The sequence below is a fragment of the Rhea pennata genome, chromosome 5 (genome assembly GCF_028389875.1).
Source record: "Rhea pennata isolate bPtePen1 chromosome 5, bPtePen1.pri, whole genome shotgun sequence".
Taxonomy (NCBI): domain Eukaryota; kingdom Metazoa; phylum Chordata; class Aves; order Rheiformes; family Rheidae; genus Rhea; species Rhea pennata.
In genome coordinates, this window is record NC_084667.1 from 20367636 (window position 1) to 20383714 (window position 16079).

A 16079-nucleotide genomic window follows, 5' to 3' on the forward strand; every position below is an offset into this window, starting at 1 on the left:
AAGTATATTAATAAACCAAAATATATTTACTCAAATGAAGCATATGCATCGTCTAATATGGCAAATAAAGAAAAATTACATGCAGCTGATTCAATCCATCACACAAGGAAGCTGGAAATACCATAGGCATAGAAATCTAGTATCGTGTGTGCGTGTGTGTGTGTGTGTGTGTGCATATTTTTCAATGGGAATAAAAATGCAGATATGCATTGCCAAGAAAGGTACTGGGTTATTCTCATTTGCAATTAAACATATATATTAATATTTGCTTAATATTTTAAAGATGAGAAGCGGTACTGAGATGGAAGCAAAAATAAAACATTGGTATCATCTTGGGATCATAAGCTGTTAAATACTATCCAAAGAACTCAGAAATAGTTTAATCACTTAATAAGTGTGTCTATTACAGTCAAATTAAAAATTTCTGTCTGGTAATTGGCTGAAGCCCAGAAGCTATTCGCAAAATTAACATCCAGCTCAGTCTTTGCTAACTGAATGGCATTTTTTGCTCAAAGTTAATTTGGCTATTTGTTTTAGTTTAATCTAAATGATGGTGCTGTTTCTTGCCTCACTGGGAGAAGCTAAGTCTGGTAAAATGCATGTTTATTGTTCAGCATAGCGATATTCTCAATTGATTATTATGATACAGTCTATATCATCTAAAGTCAAAACTCAAAAGTAGCCACTGGCACACAAGACCTAATGTTTTATAGGTCTATGTTATAAAGAGGCTTGAAAGAGTTTTATCAAGAACAACTAAAGAAAAACTGCAAAAAAAACTTAGCCTTTTTTCTAACAACTAATATATGTTAGGGAGGTAGAAGACAAAGAAATGTGAGAATTCAAATAATCTCAAAAAAATTACACAAGAGAAACTGATTTACTTTTATTACAGCGAAAAAAAAAGTGCTTAATTGAAGATACCATATCAAGTCTCAAGTCTAGGTTATTACTTCTAAATCCAGTGCAAACTGGTAATAATCAGAAAGCATATTATATAAGCTGTCATTATCTGCCTTACTGAAGCGTAGCTGATTGCCCCAGTGGATAATGGCTGGACCAATAAATACAAAGGCATTAAAACCAGCACACTCGCAGCAAGACTAGCAGAGATATCAAGGACTCAAGTAGCCCAGGTACTGAATTTCAGACTGCAAAATGTCATTTACCCCTCTTCATTAAAAAGAGGAAATGTCTTGTAGTGCATTTTTGTTGAATATTCTATTCCAAAACATATTAGGAATAAAGTCAGTATATTGTTATATGCTACTAGCCTTCCACTTCCTGACCAGGATAGTCCTATGAGTAGGAAAATAATACATATTATATTGTCTTTTTTTTCCTTTTAGAAAACGCCAACAATCTTCAGCAAAGTCACATGAACATGTAAAACTGCTTGGATCACTTCCTCCATATAATGTACAAAGTATGGAATTAACTGCATATGCATTTATCTTCTGTGTACCTTACATCCCCTTCTGCTGGAAAAACGCCCTTACACACTGCTGCTGTAAGCCACACCGTGGTGAAGACACTCAGGCAATGGTCTCACTAGTATTTTGAGCCAATATAAGCCAAACTATCTGCCAAAAGCAGTAGTCTCCTAGCCACCTGCTCCTCTCCTTTGCCCCTTTCTCCTCTTTTTTCTTTCTTTTATTGGGTAAGTTTCAAATAAGGAAACTGATTTGGGTTAATTCACCACAAGTCTATAGAAATGCACAGGGCAGCCCAAGAGGAGGTAGCACATAGAAAAAGAAATCTTCATCCGAATGTAGAAGGGAACAGGATCCCTTCTTTAGGCAACAGTGCCTGCTTACGGCAGTTTAAAGTGTTTGGAAAACTATAGTCCCAACACAAAGTGAGCTAGAATTTTTTTGTGTTGAGACTGATCTGGAGGGAACAGGAATAAAGCTTATCTATACACAGATCTAGCCATGAGTGTGCCTCATTGATATTAAATGTGTAAGTATTGCTTTCATTTTCACTGTCCAAGGCAACAGCAATCCTTTCAGGTATAGGCATTAATGTCCTTCTGAAAAGAGTACCTAATCATTATTACATTTGCAGATATGTCCTAATTCCCAGAGGAATCAGAGTTCAAGTAAAAAGCAAAAAGAAAAGCTTTAGAAAATAGCCAGGAGTCTTTAACAATTTTACTTTCCAAATGATGACAAACTTGAGGTAACATTTTGTGGAAGACGCAGCTTCCTCTTCAATCATGGTGTTGTTACAAACTTCCCTAAGTGAACATCTGAGGCCCTTAAAAACCTCTTCTATCTAGCATACCTATAGACCTTAATCAGCAAAATGTTAACTCAAAATAGGTTTGGTTCTCCTGTCTTTTAGTTAAAATAATAAAACAGCAATACTACATCAAAGCATAGGAAACAGATTAAAATTAGATCACAAATCTTAAACGTAAGGCATATTCCTGGGGATTGCAATAGCTCAACAAAATGAAGAGCAAAATTCACACCTTGGAGAGTTATGTTCAAAAGAGAGAATTATTGTCAAAACAGAAAAAACGCATTTACTGCTTTATCTTACATCTGGAACACTTAAAACAATTGAGCACCAAAATATTTTTAACAAGTAAGAGATGTTATTAAGCTCTATTTTTCTTTTACTTCTCAGGCTCCTAGTGGCATGCTAAGCAAATTTAATCCCTTAACAGTACACAAAGAAAAAGAAACATTTCACCAAAGAGACGGGCAGGTGAGAAACCAAGGACAACAATTCTCACTATGTAAGGATTTTCCTCTGCATGATGGTCTTACACAGAGAACAAGCTCTTCTTTTGGTTAGAAAGGTATCCTTTTCCCAGCAAGCAAGCTAATAAACCAATTAAAGCTGGCCTTTTCTGTATTGTTATTCCACAGGCAAATCCATGTTCCCATTTTCAAGGCCTTATTACTCAGAGCACAAGGATCTGAGCTTTTAAGGAAGAATCTTGTACTAATGAGGCAAATCTCTTACTAACTGCAGTAAGTTCCTTGCCTTAAAATGGTGATCGCACCCTCCGCATTTTCTGTTAATCAGCTTATAGCTTTCACTTACTTTCTCAGCAACTCTGTAATTCTATCTAAATTGCGTAACAGGAGCAAGAGAGTATGGAAGAGCAGAGCATTTAATAGTTACTAAACACAACATCACTAGGAACAAGGAGAGAACGAGCAATCGGATGCTGAGCCGGTCATATCTACAGGCAGAACATAAATGACAAGTTCTGGGGGTTCAGTTCTGGCCAAGCCACTTGCACGTTCCACTGCAGTATTAATGTGAACTTACAGGTGCTTTACTCTAACAGTTACCCACAGCTTGGCCCTGAGACCAACCTGAAACAATTTTCTGTAAATGCTTCAGTCTTGGAGTTTATCTAGAGAAAAATAAGGTAACTTGCCTGTAAATGAGGAACATATTCAAGTCATCTTTAATTATTTTTTCTTACTGGAGTTAAGAGTATAAAGTTGCCATCTTTTGCTACCCTAAAGGTACCTAAGTGCCTGCTCTCCAAATACGATTTCTCATCTAACTAACTAGAGATTGTAACAGTGCTGTGAGTGGACATTAGGCATGAACACAAATGAGAAACATACTTACGCTCAACTGGAACATTATTCCCACTAAAAAGCACAGACAAACTGTGCAATTTTGACAACTGAATAGTGCAATTATTTTAAAATATTTATTTTAAGAACTAAGCGACTTATTAAATTTACTAGTAGATACTGTATATATCACCACCTTCTGAATTATCTAAAGTTAGGAAGGAAAATATGTCCCCCAGTAGACTGCAATTGTAGTATGCTCTCATCTTAAAGACATAAAATATATTCAAAATCAAAAAAAAAAAAAAACCAACAACAACAACAATCACAGATAAATTGCAGAAGGCTCCAGTTATATGCTTCTAATGAAAGAACCAGGGTCATAACCCGACAGCCTTAGCTAGTTAAGAAAAAAAAACTAACACATGGAAATTTTTATTCATTCTCAAAGTAGCTATCAAAATCCACAGTTATGGACATCACAGGACTGTGCACTTCTGTTCTACAAATTTAATTGCTCTTGAACAATTCCCGATCTGAATTCTGTTTTCTTTCACTGACCCTCTGAGAAAGGGTCACAAGCACTCTGTGTTGCTGGCTAATACAGAGCTTACGCAGCCCATAAAGGAACTTTTTATGACATTTCTGTTCCACACTGAAGTAAAAAGTGAATTCATGCACATATTAAGCAATGTTCATAGACTAGGATAAACATCAAATTCTTTCAACTGAGAAATAAAACCACCAAGGAACTGACCATTTGTGGCATGAGACGGTCATGATATGAGGTGTTAACTCCAATGTCCTGGACCAATTCCAACCTGGCTAATTGCAGTCAGCCTTCTAAATTTTCTCACCAACTATACATTGATGGAATATTCCTGTTTATTCCTTACACTGCCCTGGCATGGTATTGCTGTTATATGTTCATCCACAGTTTCAGAGTGCTGTTCTATATGTTGCTGTGTCTGTGGTAATAAACCTTCTGCTAAAAAACCTCTGAGTTGAAGACTAATATAAATATTTTTCCAAGTATGTATTAAAAACAAACAAACAAACAAAAAAGCCTGGTTGTTGCACAGAGTAAGAATGGCTTCCAGAGAAATCAATGGGTTTCCAATAACAGAGAGAACCAAGGAAAAGACATTTTTGTATCCCCTTTTAACCCTGACTAATCCTAAAGCCCTTTTTTCCTTTTCACAAGGAGTTTCAGGGTGCTTGTTTTGCTAGCATAATCTAAAGGTGTTAAGATGTTCTTATCCCTTTCTCATAGAGTAACTACTTACCTCTTTTGCAGCTTAATTTGTTCCTCAAATATTGATGAGTGCTATGTTCACTCTCTAGTCAACAACAACAGTGGATTAAGACAGGCAACACAAAATCCTCTTCTGAAACAGCAATGAGCTACTACCTCTTTTTCAGCAATTATTTACTCTCTATCAATCTGAACAGTTTAAAGTAAAACATAGGCTACTCCCGAGCTTTCAGAGAAACTCCCTATGTCATCATAGGGTGAGACCATTAACAAGTTTGTTTTTATTAGTAAAACAAAACTATTTTTTACATTTTTGACACAGAGAAAATTAACTGATTACGAGCGAAAATCATCTGCAGGCTTTTATATACTAGAAATCAGAACCAGCTGCTTGGTGCAGAAAGTTAATTAATACTCCAGTGTTTCTTCTTGACCAAGCTGGGTTCAGCCACTGAAACTTACTTTTTCAAGGGTAAAAAACAACACTCCAGCAAAATTTTGATAATCAGTTTCTGTACAAGAGAAATTATGTAGAAAGAACAAGGAGTAAATTGCAGGAATCGGAAAAATCAGGTATTTCAGTAGAATTATGTGAAAAAGCTTTGCAGTTTAACATCTTCAGTATTTCTACTGCAGTTATTCATTTTTAAGAGAATTAAAACCACATTGAATTTAACAGAAACAATCAAGCAATTTGGAGTGTGCAAGAACAAAAGTTAAAAATTCACATTTCACAGCCAGGACACAAAAAGAACTACTACTGATTTTTGCCAGTTTTCATAAAATACATTGAATTAATCTGTGCAAGTTACAATATACATGCAAAAAATTATTACCAAGTTTCACAGCGCGTATCTCTTGTACAAGGGAAAAAAGCAACTTGTTTTATGAGTGAATCAAACTAGTTTACTTACCACAGCTGGGGGATCATTCCATTCTTCATAAGAAATGGCAGCATATGGGTAAATTCTGTCATTGATAATCTGAAGAGTAGCAAGAGCAATTGCTTTCATTGATCGAAAATATGCTTCCCAGAACCATCTTGCCTGTAAGGAGAATAAAACTCACTTTCACACTCCACAGATCGGGCTTTAGTTTGCCATACACAATCTGTTTAATGCAGTCTACCAGACAGGTGGAAATGAAATTAGGAGGCACGTTTATTGTTACTAGGATGTTTCCACAAAGCCTGAAGATTTCAAATTCCAAAAAAATGAGACTTACAGCCAATAAAAAGAGGAAGCAGCATTACTTTTGCAAGTGATTAAGCACAATGAGAATCCACGTAAATACCTGAAGGAATCAGTTTTCCTCCTCAAAATGCCAAAAGCAGTTTAACCGCAGAGCAGAAGTTGTTCCTGTTACACTTAGATTTTCCAAAGCAAAGGAATCCAAAGTGCAACTAAATAGCCAAACAAAGGAATGGAACCGAAAAGGGGCACCTTTTAACAGTAATATTAGAAATAGGTAATCAACTAGAGAGTTATATTACTCCTGAATTCTACCTAGCAAATACCTTTCTAGTCTTCCATAAACCAAATATTATTTGGTAATATTAAGACTTTTACATGAAAGTATATGTACATGGTAATTTGTTAGAATCATTAATCTGGGCTAGTTTACAATACAGGGAAAATATAAAACTGCATGTGATTTTGTTACACACAAACACTTTGATTTTCACAGATGAGTCAATTCCAAGCTAAAGCCCAGTAAGGTAAGTTTTAATCTTGTTCCAGTTTCTACGTAAGACAGAAATGCTGGAAGAAAAACAAGGTTTGGAAAACGAAAATGCTGACAGATCTGGTTCTTTAATAGAGATGTACATTAACTTTTTAAATGCCTGCAACCATCAAATGATCCTGTAGGACGATATCCCCCCACAGGTTAACATTCTTTCCCCAAAAAATATAGTTCGAGTCTTTTGGCCCAGAGACGTAAATTTTCTCAACCTAATTTTTCTTCAGGAATCCTCTAGCACCTTGAAGAGTCCAGAAGGTAACTTAATTTACTATCTCCCTATGATTCAGCATCAGCTGTAAGAGTATGCATTTGTATCTGGGTAGTAGAAGAGTTAAAAGATATTTTCAGATGATTGGAAGCTTAAATAGCTTTCACAGCCGAATACAACACAACGCACAAAGTTGGGCTAGCGTTATTTTATTCTTTTTGTTGAGTTTTAAAAACATCTAAAGACTCTATAGAACAGCCAGTTTTAATCACGTCCTATGAGAATATTACATAACATTCATAATATTTAGAAATATTAACTTACTGAAGTAATACAAAGCTTTTGGAGTTAGAGACTTCAATACGAACCAAAATTATCTGTTGTTTAGTTGTAATGATGACTGGAAGTGTGCTTCACTCTGCAGGTAACTACTTTTCAGTAGACAAAGATCTCAACATGTGCACTTCGTGCAGTACTATGGCATTCTTCAGATAAAGAACAGTGTAGAGGAGAGATTACAAGTGAGGAAAAATGCAAATTCAGAAGTAAACTTACACATACACGAGTATGTCATCCTCCTGAGCATAAGCTATGGGATCGAGAAGTAAACATCTGTTGTCAAAACACTGGCTTCAAAACCCTACTCTGTAGGTAGTTTGTAAAGCAAGTTCTTCAGGATAGTTTTGTTAGGAGGAAAAATCCACATTCCTATTATGAAAGCAAACACAGAAACAGACAAAGTGTTCTCTGGAGCACTACTTTTATTTTATTGTGAGAAAACATGAGCAACCACAAGCCTTACCGCTTCAGAATATTTCAAGATTTTATTCGGGAGATACATGAGTACATCCAAAAAGCTCCTTTGGAGCTTTTAATCCAAAGAAAGTGAAAAGGAATCTGAATCTAGAACTGAATCCCTTCTGTCTCTGTATTTCTCCCCCGGGAGAACTCAACAGGCCAAAAGATTATTATCAAGAACTTGATAAAAATGAATGTTATACCCAACTATAAAAGCAGAAAAATTTTATTAAAAAAGAATAAACAATATTCAGCTTCCTAAAATACCACAAGAACACTAAATAAAGCAAACACATTCTAAGCAAAGACCAAAATATTCCTTTCTCTCATCTCTCTTCTTAAGAAACGTGCATTATCTGAAACTAAGTAGCAGATGACTTAGAAAACCAGAAGCAGATCAAGAATTAACATTGCCTAGAATAGCAAACTAAACAACTTCTCCATTCAGGTATCCTTATTAAACAGGAGTGAAAATACAGATTTCAAATTTCACATTAACCAATAGTTTGAATAAACTATTGCTATTAGAAGAAAACTAACTACGAAGAAGAAATAATTTTATGTAGCCTTCTAACATACACTTTATACAGTAAATGAGTAGCACAGGATTGTGTATTCCATTGTCACTAAATGACAGCATTCCTATTCTGTCCTAATTCTTACCATTTTAATTAATACTGTATTGCTTATGATTATCTGAATTCACATTATAAACGCACTTTCCTTCTTTGGAAAGATCTGATCATTTGGAATGGATTTGATCTAGCTTCTCTTTGCTGAAATAATGTTTGCAATGTCAGGCAAGATTACACCTTTATACCTGAAGCAAAACTGGAGAGGAGGGCAGAGGGAATTTACTTTTTACAGACTAATATTTATGTAATTAATGTTTTGTAAAGAGCTGGAATATGTTCCCACAGTTGGCTGTATTTTTTTGGAGTTGTGTTTCTTTAACACAGAACTCAAAACCTTCTAAGGGGATTCTAAGTCTCCAAACAGATGTTTCAAGGTCTCAATACTTCCTCCCCACCTTGTTTGCTTTTATAAAGCAGAACTGATTAACATGGCTTGCTAATCTCTGCTATTCAGCATGTTAAGTTACTAAACATTTTGGGAAAGCTTTCTACTAGGAAGATGTGTGTCTACTCCATTTGAAACGAATTTTCTGCTTTACTTGGTGTGCTTGAGAAGCTGATGTTATAACGTAACAAACACCTAGGGGAATAAAATCACATGAATGCATTTTGGAATATAGGTCTCAGAAGTAAGAAAGAACAAGCTCCGTTCTTACCTCCAGTGCCAACTTTCTTAGTAACCTTACACAATTCTTCTGAGCTGTCCACCTCTGTTTTCCCAGTTCATGAATGCAGGAGACCAATGGTTACATACTTGAGAGTGGCTTTACTACACTGGGTAATGTTTCTGAGGTATTGTGAATATAACATACTAATTAGGGCTGTTTGAAAGACTTACGGAACCTCGAAATTAATGGTCCACACTTTACATCTTATTTTCCACACAGCATTGATTATTCAGTGTCGACAACTATGATGTTGTCTGGCTGTCACTCCTTTAGCTTGAACTGAAATTAACTTCTAACACTCTAGTAGTCTGCTTGATTAGGACTTAAAATTTTGTTACGAAATATAATATGTGGGTCATGGATTTGTACAGAATATTAACTTCGTAAAATTGCTTAAGTCATAGGCAATTTCAACTGTAAAATGAGATCAAGTAAAACCACCAATATGGCACAGATGGCTACATGCTAACTTATTAAGATATCATTCAAGGATTATAGTTTACCTAGAACTGCAAACAGGTATCTAAGAAGCATAGCTTCTCTTCTCTGTCTAAATTTCTAGATAAATAGAGAATCTAAGATAGATCCACAATGGAAGATAGAAGAGAATGTATTTTTATAAGAGTTTTATCAACATGTGGAAGAGTCAAATGCAGGGTACTGAATGATGCGACTGAGAATGAGAAATACAACATGACATCTTTGGATTGCCCAATGGGTCAGTAATCACTGGAATCTCTTATAATACAATAGATTCCACATGAAACTAATTCAATTGAATTTAATTTCTGCAGAACATTTTACAAAGCCAAGACAGCCTCAGTAAGAAAGCCAAAGGCTGAAGGAATCAGAGATTCAGCTCCCTCTCTCCCTCTCTCCAAGAGGTGAGCCCTGCAGGCCAAAACTACAAACATGGGAATGACAGCAAGAGGTGTTTCTAGGAATTGGGTTTTTTCTTTCAACTCTTGCACACTACTAAGATTGCCCATGAATCCCCACCATGTCCTGTCAAAGCTTAACGTAACATAAAGGTATTAATATATCCCCACAAATACATATGCACACTCATAAGAAGCACTAGCAATATTTGTAAGAAGTGTCTAGAAACTTATTTTAGTTTTCTCTCTCAGAACTGTAGAGGGCATGGAAAATTTGGTCAAGCAAGTAAAGGTCCAAACCAGCAGCTCAATTCCACTCTTCACCACTTTTAGGATTTTGTTCAGGTGGCCTCCAAAGAAACTAAGCTGATAACATCCAGCACATACTGGTACAGGCAAGAGCCTGGGAGAGAAGCATTTGCAGTTATTTTCAAAGAAGACAACAGAAAGCAGCTTGCTGCAAGAGGGTAGCCTACTCACAGAAAGTAACATTTATTTAGGTAAGGTGTTATTTTCCTTAGAAATAAACACACTTGGGGGCCTAGCATCTCTTTATAAGCTCTTTACAAGCCAGCATAGGATCAGGTTACAGAGTCTATTCATATAATGTTTATAAGTTCTAGTGTTAATGCCACTAATGGTGCTCTGGTGTAGAGTGCAAGACAGATCAATGTAAATCTTTTGATTAGTTTGTGAAAAGAAAAACACTGGGCATGAGGCAAGGAAAGGAATACTTTCTGTAACATTTAGATCAAGGGAAAAAATATTCCACAAAGGGGACTTTCTAGCCTTCCGTCCTCGCACAGCCCAGATTTGGTTGCAGTTGGTAAAGTTAGCAAAGGGGAAAAAAACAAGATTTGCAAGAAAGCAGTAAAAGTTAACTGCCCATAAACCACCACTTCCTCAGCTTCTAAGTCAGGCGCCATGATGCTGTAAGATTTTGCCCCACTGCAGGAGTTCTGTGTTTCCAAAATGCCTTGAAAAAGTTTATGAGGCCTTGAAATATTACCATTTTCACACTGGCTAAGGTCACTCTTAATGTTTTCCCTTCTACAGCTCTTACTTAGTGTTTCTGGTTTTTACTCCCTATCCATTGGGTCAGGGAAGTCTGGCAGAGAAAAAGAGTGTAGTCTAGCTGCTACAGTACTGGCCTGGAAACTACATTATCTTAATTTTTAGTTCTGTTTTTGCACTGACAAATGTCTGACATTCACTTGATCTCTTGCTTCTACTCCAATCTCTCAGCAGCACATGTAATTTCCACCTCATGGAGATACTGTAAGATTAACTTACTGTTGTAAATTTAGACGAGGATAAACCCACAGAATAGTCCTAATTATTTGTAAAAAGAAATTTTAAAGTAATAAAATTCATGTTCAGCCACCCAATACTACCAGGGCAACTAACTGCAGCAATCCTTTGTTAAAACAGGTACTCTCAGCAGAGACATAAAGGATATTACAAGAAGTATCTAGAGCTCTTAGCTCTAGCCAATAAGTTTCTCCATTAACCTTCAAGCTCTGAAGTTATATGGGACACTATAATATAATCAAATGTTTAAGTTACTGAGACCTAACAAGCTATTCCCCTTAAGTAAGCTACTCTAACTGTTCGAATGCACCCCACAGCCCTTTTCCATTGTGTGGTGAGCTTAATTAGCCAATTGAGGTTCAAGATAAACTGAATTATCATACGTTTGCCACCAGCTAAAGATGCATATGAGGATAGCCGTACAATAATTAGATAGCAAGCTTGAGCTTTCGAGCTCCCTTACGGCAAAATGGGACTCAGAAAGAGTGTAAGTTCCACTTCTGGAGGAACAAGCATCTCATACAGAGCTTTCTACAACAAACTCTGGGGTTCATATTGAGGATCTCATAACCCTAAATTCCCCCATAATTCTGTCTTTGAATCACAATCTGCCAGTCCCACTTTCTGGACTGCCTTACTGTTCCTACAGCTGGTTCCCTGTTCCAACAACTTCTTCAATGATCACATGCATCACTTTCTCAGTATGCAATTCCTCAGACGATACCAGCTGCATCAGCTAAAACCAGTGCCATCCTAGTTTCTTTAGACAGGCTTACACAGAAACTCTCAGAAGACTCTATGCAATTAAGATGGTAACTTGTTGTTTCTATATGGTAATAATAACTCGGGATTTTAAAAAGTGCTTATATAGTTTAGGACGCTTAGGAGTAACATCATACCACCCAACTCTACATGTCTGAAGTTGGCTGGCTTGATCTTCTCTCTGTAATCAGTGGAAAGTAATGGGGTCCTTCAGAGAGAAGCTTAAGAGCTCTGGAGCTTTGACATACCTCCTGCACAATTTGTCTTCCTCTGTCTCCTCCTATTATAAAGGGAATCTGAGTAGACAGACTACTTGACTGAGCTTAGGGCCACAATCTGTCTTCTTCATCAAATTCCTATTTTCAAAAATGATCTGAGGACACACTCTTTTTCACAAAGATCTGGAATAGAAGTGTAACATAGGCTACATTTGTTAAAACAATTACCATTTCTCAGGCAAGCTCCATAATATTGGCCCTCTTTAGGGCTGTCAGTATAGTTACTCCAAACTGGAGAAAATCTCTTTAAAAAATTCAGTCTGAAAGTGAAAATTTTATGCCTCTCTCCATACACATATTATTATCTAGGAATTTTAAGAGTGAACCCATTAATTCAACGTAATGCTGCACACACACACGCTAATTTGCCTGACAATTAAAAACTTTCTAAAATATTTTCATGATTGATTAGTTTAGATTAGATTAGCATAAAAATTAACTAAATGCATCTTTCAAATTTGAGCTAAGTCAATTGTGTTGTGACTATTTGCCAACAAAGACCTATTCATAAAAAAACAGTAGCGCTGGCATTGTATAAAGAATGTTCTTAATATCAACTTGCCTTTTTAAGGCTAAAGAAAGGGGTGTGGGGAAAATTAGAACTACACTTTTTTTTTTTTTTTGGTGTCTAATCACTTCAGATAAAGACTAATGCATAATTTGGCACCGGGTTTTTCCAAAGCTCAAACTAAAAGGATCTCCAGAAAGCAAAAATAAAAAGAGGAACAAGCCATAGAACAATGGAGAGCACATGGAATTGTTTCTAGTTTAATTAAGGTTTGCTTCTACTACAACACAACAATGTTATTTCAATATTATTCCTGAATATTCATTTCATCTTTCAATCCTGTTTTCCTAACTACGCATGATGCCCAAGTAAAGTCCCCCAAAATATTCATTCCATCTTTTTATTTTTTTGTAACCAATAAGAGAGGCCTATAGAAAAATACTCCTTTAATAAAGTACACTTTTTTCAGGCTAAGCATAAGGAAAAAAAAAGTAAGCAAACAGTAATTTGTATCATTACAGTCCTATTTACCTGTCCTTGATTATGTCACAGATGCATTCACATAGCTTATTCCTGGGATATTAGCTCAGACAATAAATGCCACGGGCACAGAAAATGCTTTGGATAGTCCACAGTCTTTCAATTTTGCCAAATTTGATCCAAGAAAACATCCATCCCGTGTGTTGCCACTACTCAACAGAATTAGGTGAAGACCACTGACATTCTGAACAAAGAATTTTAGAAAGAGACTCAAGACAGACATTTCGTCATGCTGTTTTTTATTGTAATTCAATTTCAAAAACTCTCTCTTCAAAAGTAAAATGTTGGATGGACTTAATCATCTGACTTGCAGTAATTTCACTCATGAAACAAGCATATTTGCCCTCTTCAAATACTCAACAAGAAGTAGAAACTAAATCTTTCCATTACCCAAATTTCTCTTTTTTTTTCTTTTTCTTTTTGAAGCTGCCAATTCATAGGGGACACAGAGGTCACAGTTCAAAATGCTAGTCTTACCCTCCAGATACCAGCCACTTGGGAGTAACTTGCTTCTACCGTCTCTGAGTTTTATTGCTGTAAACTACTTGACAAATGCTGACTCATAAGAGCTAAGGGTAAAGGAAGGTGTTAGTGAAAGCTCAGCTATTAAGTTTAACGTTTTGCTTTGCATTTTTCCTCACAGTGTCCTCTTTGGTGCTTTGAAAAGAATTACAGTAATCCATACGTACAATATACTACACATATATGAAAACAGTTTAAGAAAGCGTATCTGTTAAAGTTAACACAGTAAGTCTTGCTTCCATACTTTCAGACAATTTGGGGGTTTCTTTTTTAAAGTTGTCATCTTCTGTTCTGAACTGAACAATAGCCTTGCTCTGCCTAAAATCCAGCTGCAACCATACAACACAGAAAAGGCTATCTCTTGAATAGAAAAATAGTTCTCATTTTCTCTTATGAAACAGTAACATTTTTATACCTAGATTTTGATCTAGGCATAAAAAGCCTAGATTATCTTGATCCCTCAAATACTTATTACCACTATTTCTGGTCCTGGAGACACTGACTTTGTTTTAAAAATAGCAAAAAGGACACAAGATTTGAATAGATAAAAGTATCACTTAATCCTGGTATTCTCCCCTCCCTTCCAAGATTTCTCCATGTCCAGCTTGTTTCTCTGCATAATAAACTGGTCAATTTTGCAACTGTGTTGCAGAAGGCAAAAGTTACACTATTCACAACTCAGGAAAACTGACTTACTGCCCTGACACCACACAAATCAAAAATTCATTTCAGCTATGGAGCCAAAAAGGGGTAACAACACTATGAGCCGCATGAAACCCTGAGGCTGGGAACACTGTTCCAAAGCATGAAGACAAAGACAGCAAAGAAAGGAGCAAGACAAGAGAAAGAGCTAAGTTTCAAAATGCACTTAGTTTTAAAACAGTATAATGTAAAACTGACCTCCATTTCCTGAATACCCTTGCTCCCAAGGAGCTTTCAATTCTATCTTCCTGTTCTACAGGCAAGTGACTTGAGTTGACACCAGAGATGTAACACAGCTATAAGACATCAATGCAAATTCAGCTTTCCTTCAGATGATATCTGCATAATCATTACTGATAACAATGCAAATACACCAATATCAGCACTTGTCTTCCTCCAGCTGCCAGGAGTTTGTGAGGATCCCCAACTGCTCCAATTTCATCGGACAGCCACTGTGAGGGGCAAGGCACCCAACTTGAGGAGCAGTCAGAGCAGCGTTACTCAGATCTGTATCCTTTCACAATTGTTCTTTGCACACTCTGTTAACTGCACAATACCAATCTTACAGCAAGCTAGACTTCTACTCTTGCTGCTTCAAAAGGGGTCCAGAGCAGAAAATAATTATGTGTAGGTAACTGTAGGGAATGTTCAACTATTACATGCCTGAAGTTGAGGGGGGGAGGAGAGTTTTTAGCCACATTTCTTGACAAATGATGGACAGCTCCTGAAACAGAAAGCAATAGGTTTCAGGTCTCAGGGGTATTGCCTTCAAATATGTCTGTGTTCTCAGAGTAGATCAGTTTTCCCTGCTGCAGGCATCCTGCTGAGAGGTGAGGTCCCAAGCAAAACACAGGAATCGGACTGTGAGCCTTTGAGGTGGCAGGAGCCAAGGGGGGTTCAAAGGCAAGGCTGGCTGGTGGGCAGCACCTCTGAGTATTGCAGAGGTTAGAGGTTAGTAAAGCAGGAGCCACTGGCCAATAAAACAGTGTTTGGAGAGCCCACTCTACAGATAAATTGGGGATCTGTTTACACCTTTCCCAGCTTTCTGAGTTACACACACTGATGTTTCCCACTGTGATCTTGTCCTATGTCCACTAACATCTTCCCTTCCCAGCAGCTGCTCTGCTCTCTGCTGGTTGGCTTTATAACATGGCTAAAGGATGCTTGGAAACTTTTAATCAGCATCCAGCATCAAAAATAAATAAATAAAAGTACAACTGCTTTTATTTGTGTCAACTGCTGCAATAAGATCTGTCTTGTTTGAGATTTCCCATGACTGCTGTACTAATACTGGGAGAATAGAAGCTTAAATTCCCTTGATTAGAGAAGTTAAACACAAAGCAAACCCAGTGCCAATCACAAACATGAAAGGATAGCTTTTTGTAATAAGAAAAAAAAAATCTAGGTAGGGTTACCACTATGTTATAGCTTTCAAAAATCAGCACGTACCTCAATTTCAGAGCTTAAGCCCTATACCAGGAAGAACTTGTTCTTTTGATGAAGACATGTTGTGCCCAGTTTCCTGTAAGTTATATAGTTCTATTTTATATAAACATAAGCATATGCACATACACACAGTTTTGAGCACTGGACAGTTTTAACCACAGACGTTACCGCCAATATTGCTTGAATACATACATATCTTATTGAATTCCATATGGATAAAAGCTGAAAGAGTGACAACAACACTCAATTTTTTTTCTCCTCATATACAAGACAAATT

The 16079-nt window shown here is 36.6% G+C and overlaps 1 protein-coding gene across 1 annotated transcript in view; it reads right to left on the minus strand.

Moving 5' to 3' along the window:
- EXT2 (exostosin glycosyltransferase 2) overlaps window positions 1-16079 on the minus strand; it is an 83165-nt gene that overhangs the window by 39478 nt on the left and 27608 nt on the right. The window contains exon 8 of the mRNA XM_062577237.1: window positions 5718-5849. Within this exon, the coding sequence (XP_062433221.1) occupies window positions 5718-5849 (132 nt within the window). The remainder of the gene's footprint in view (window positions 1-5717; window positions 5850-16079) is intronic.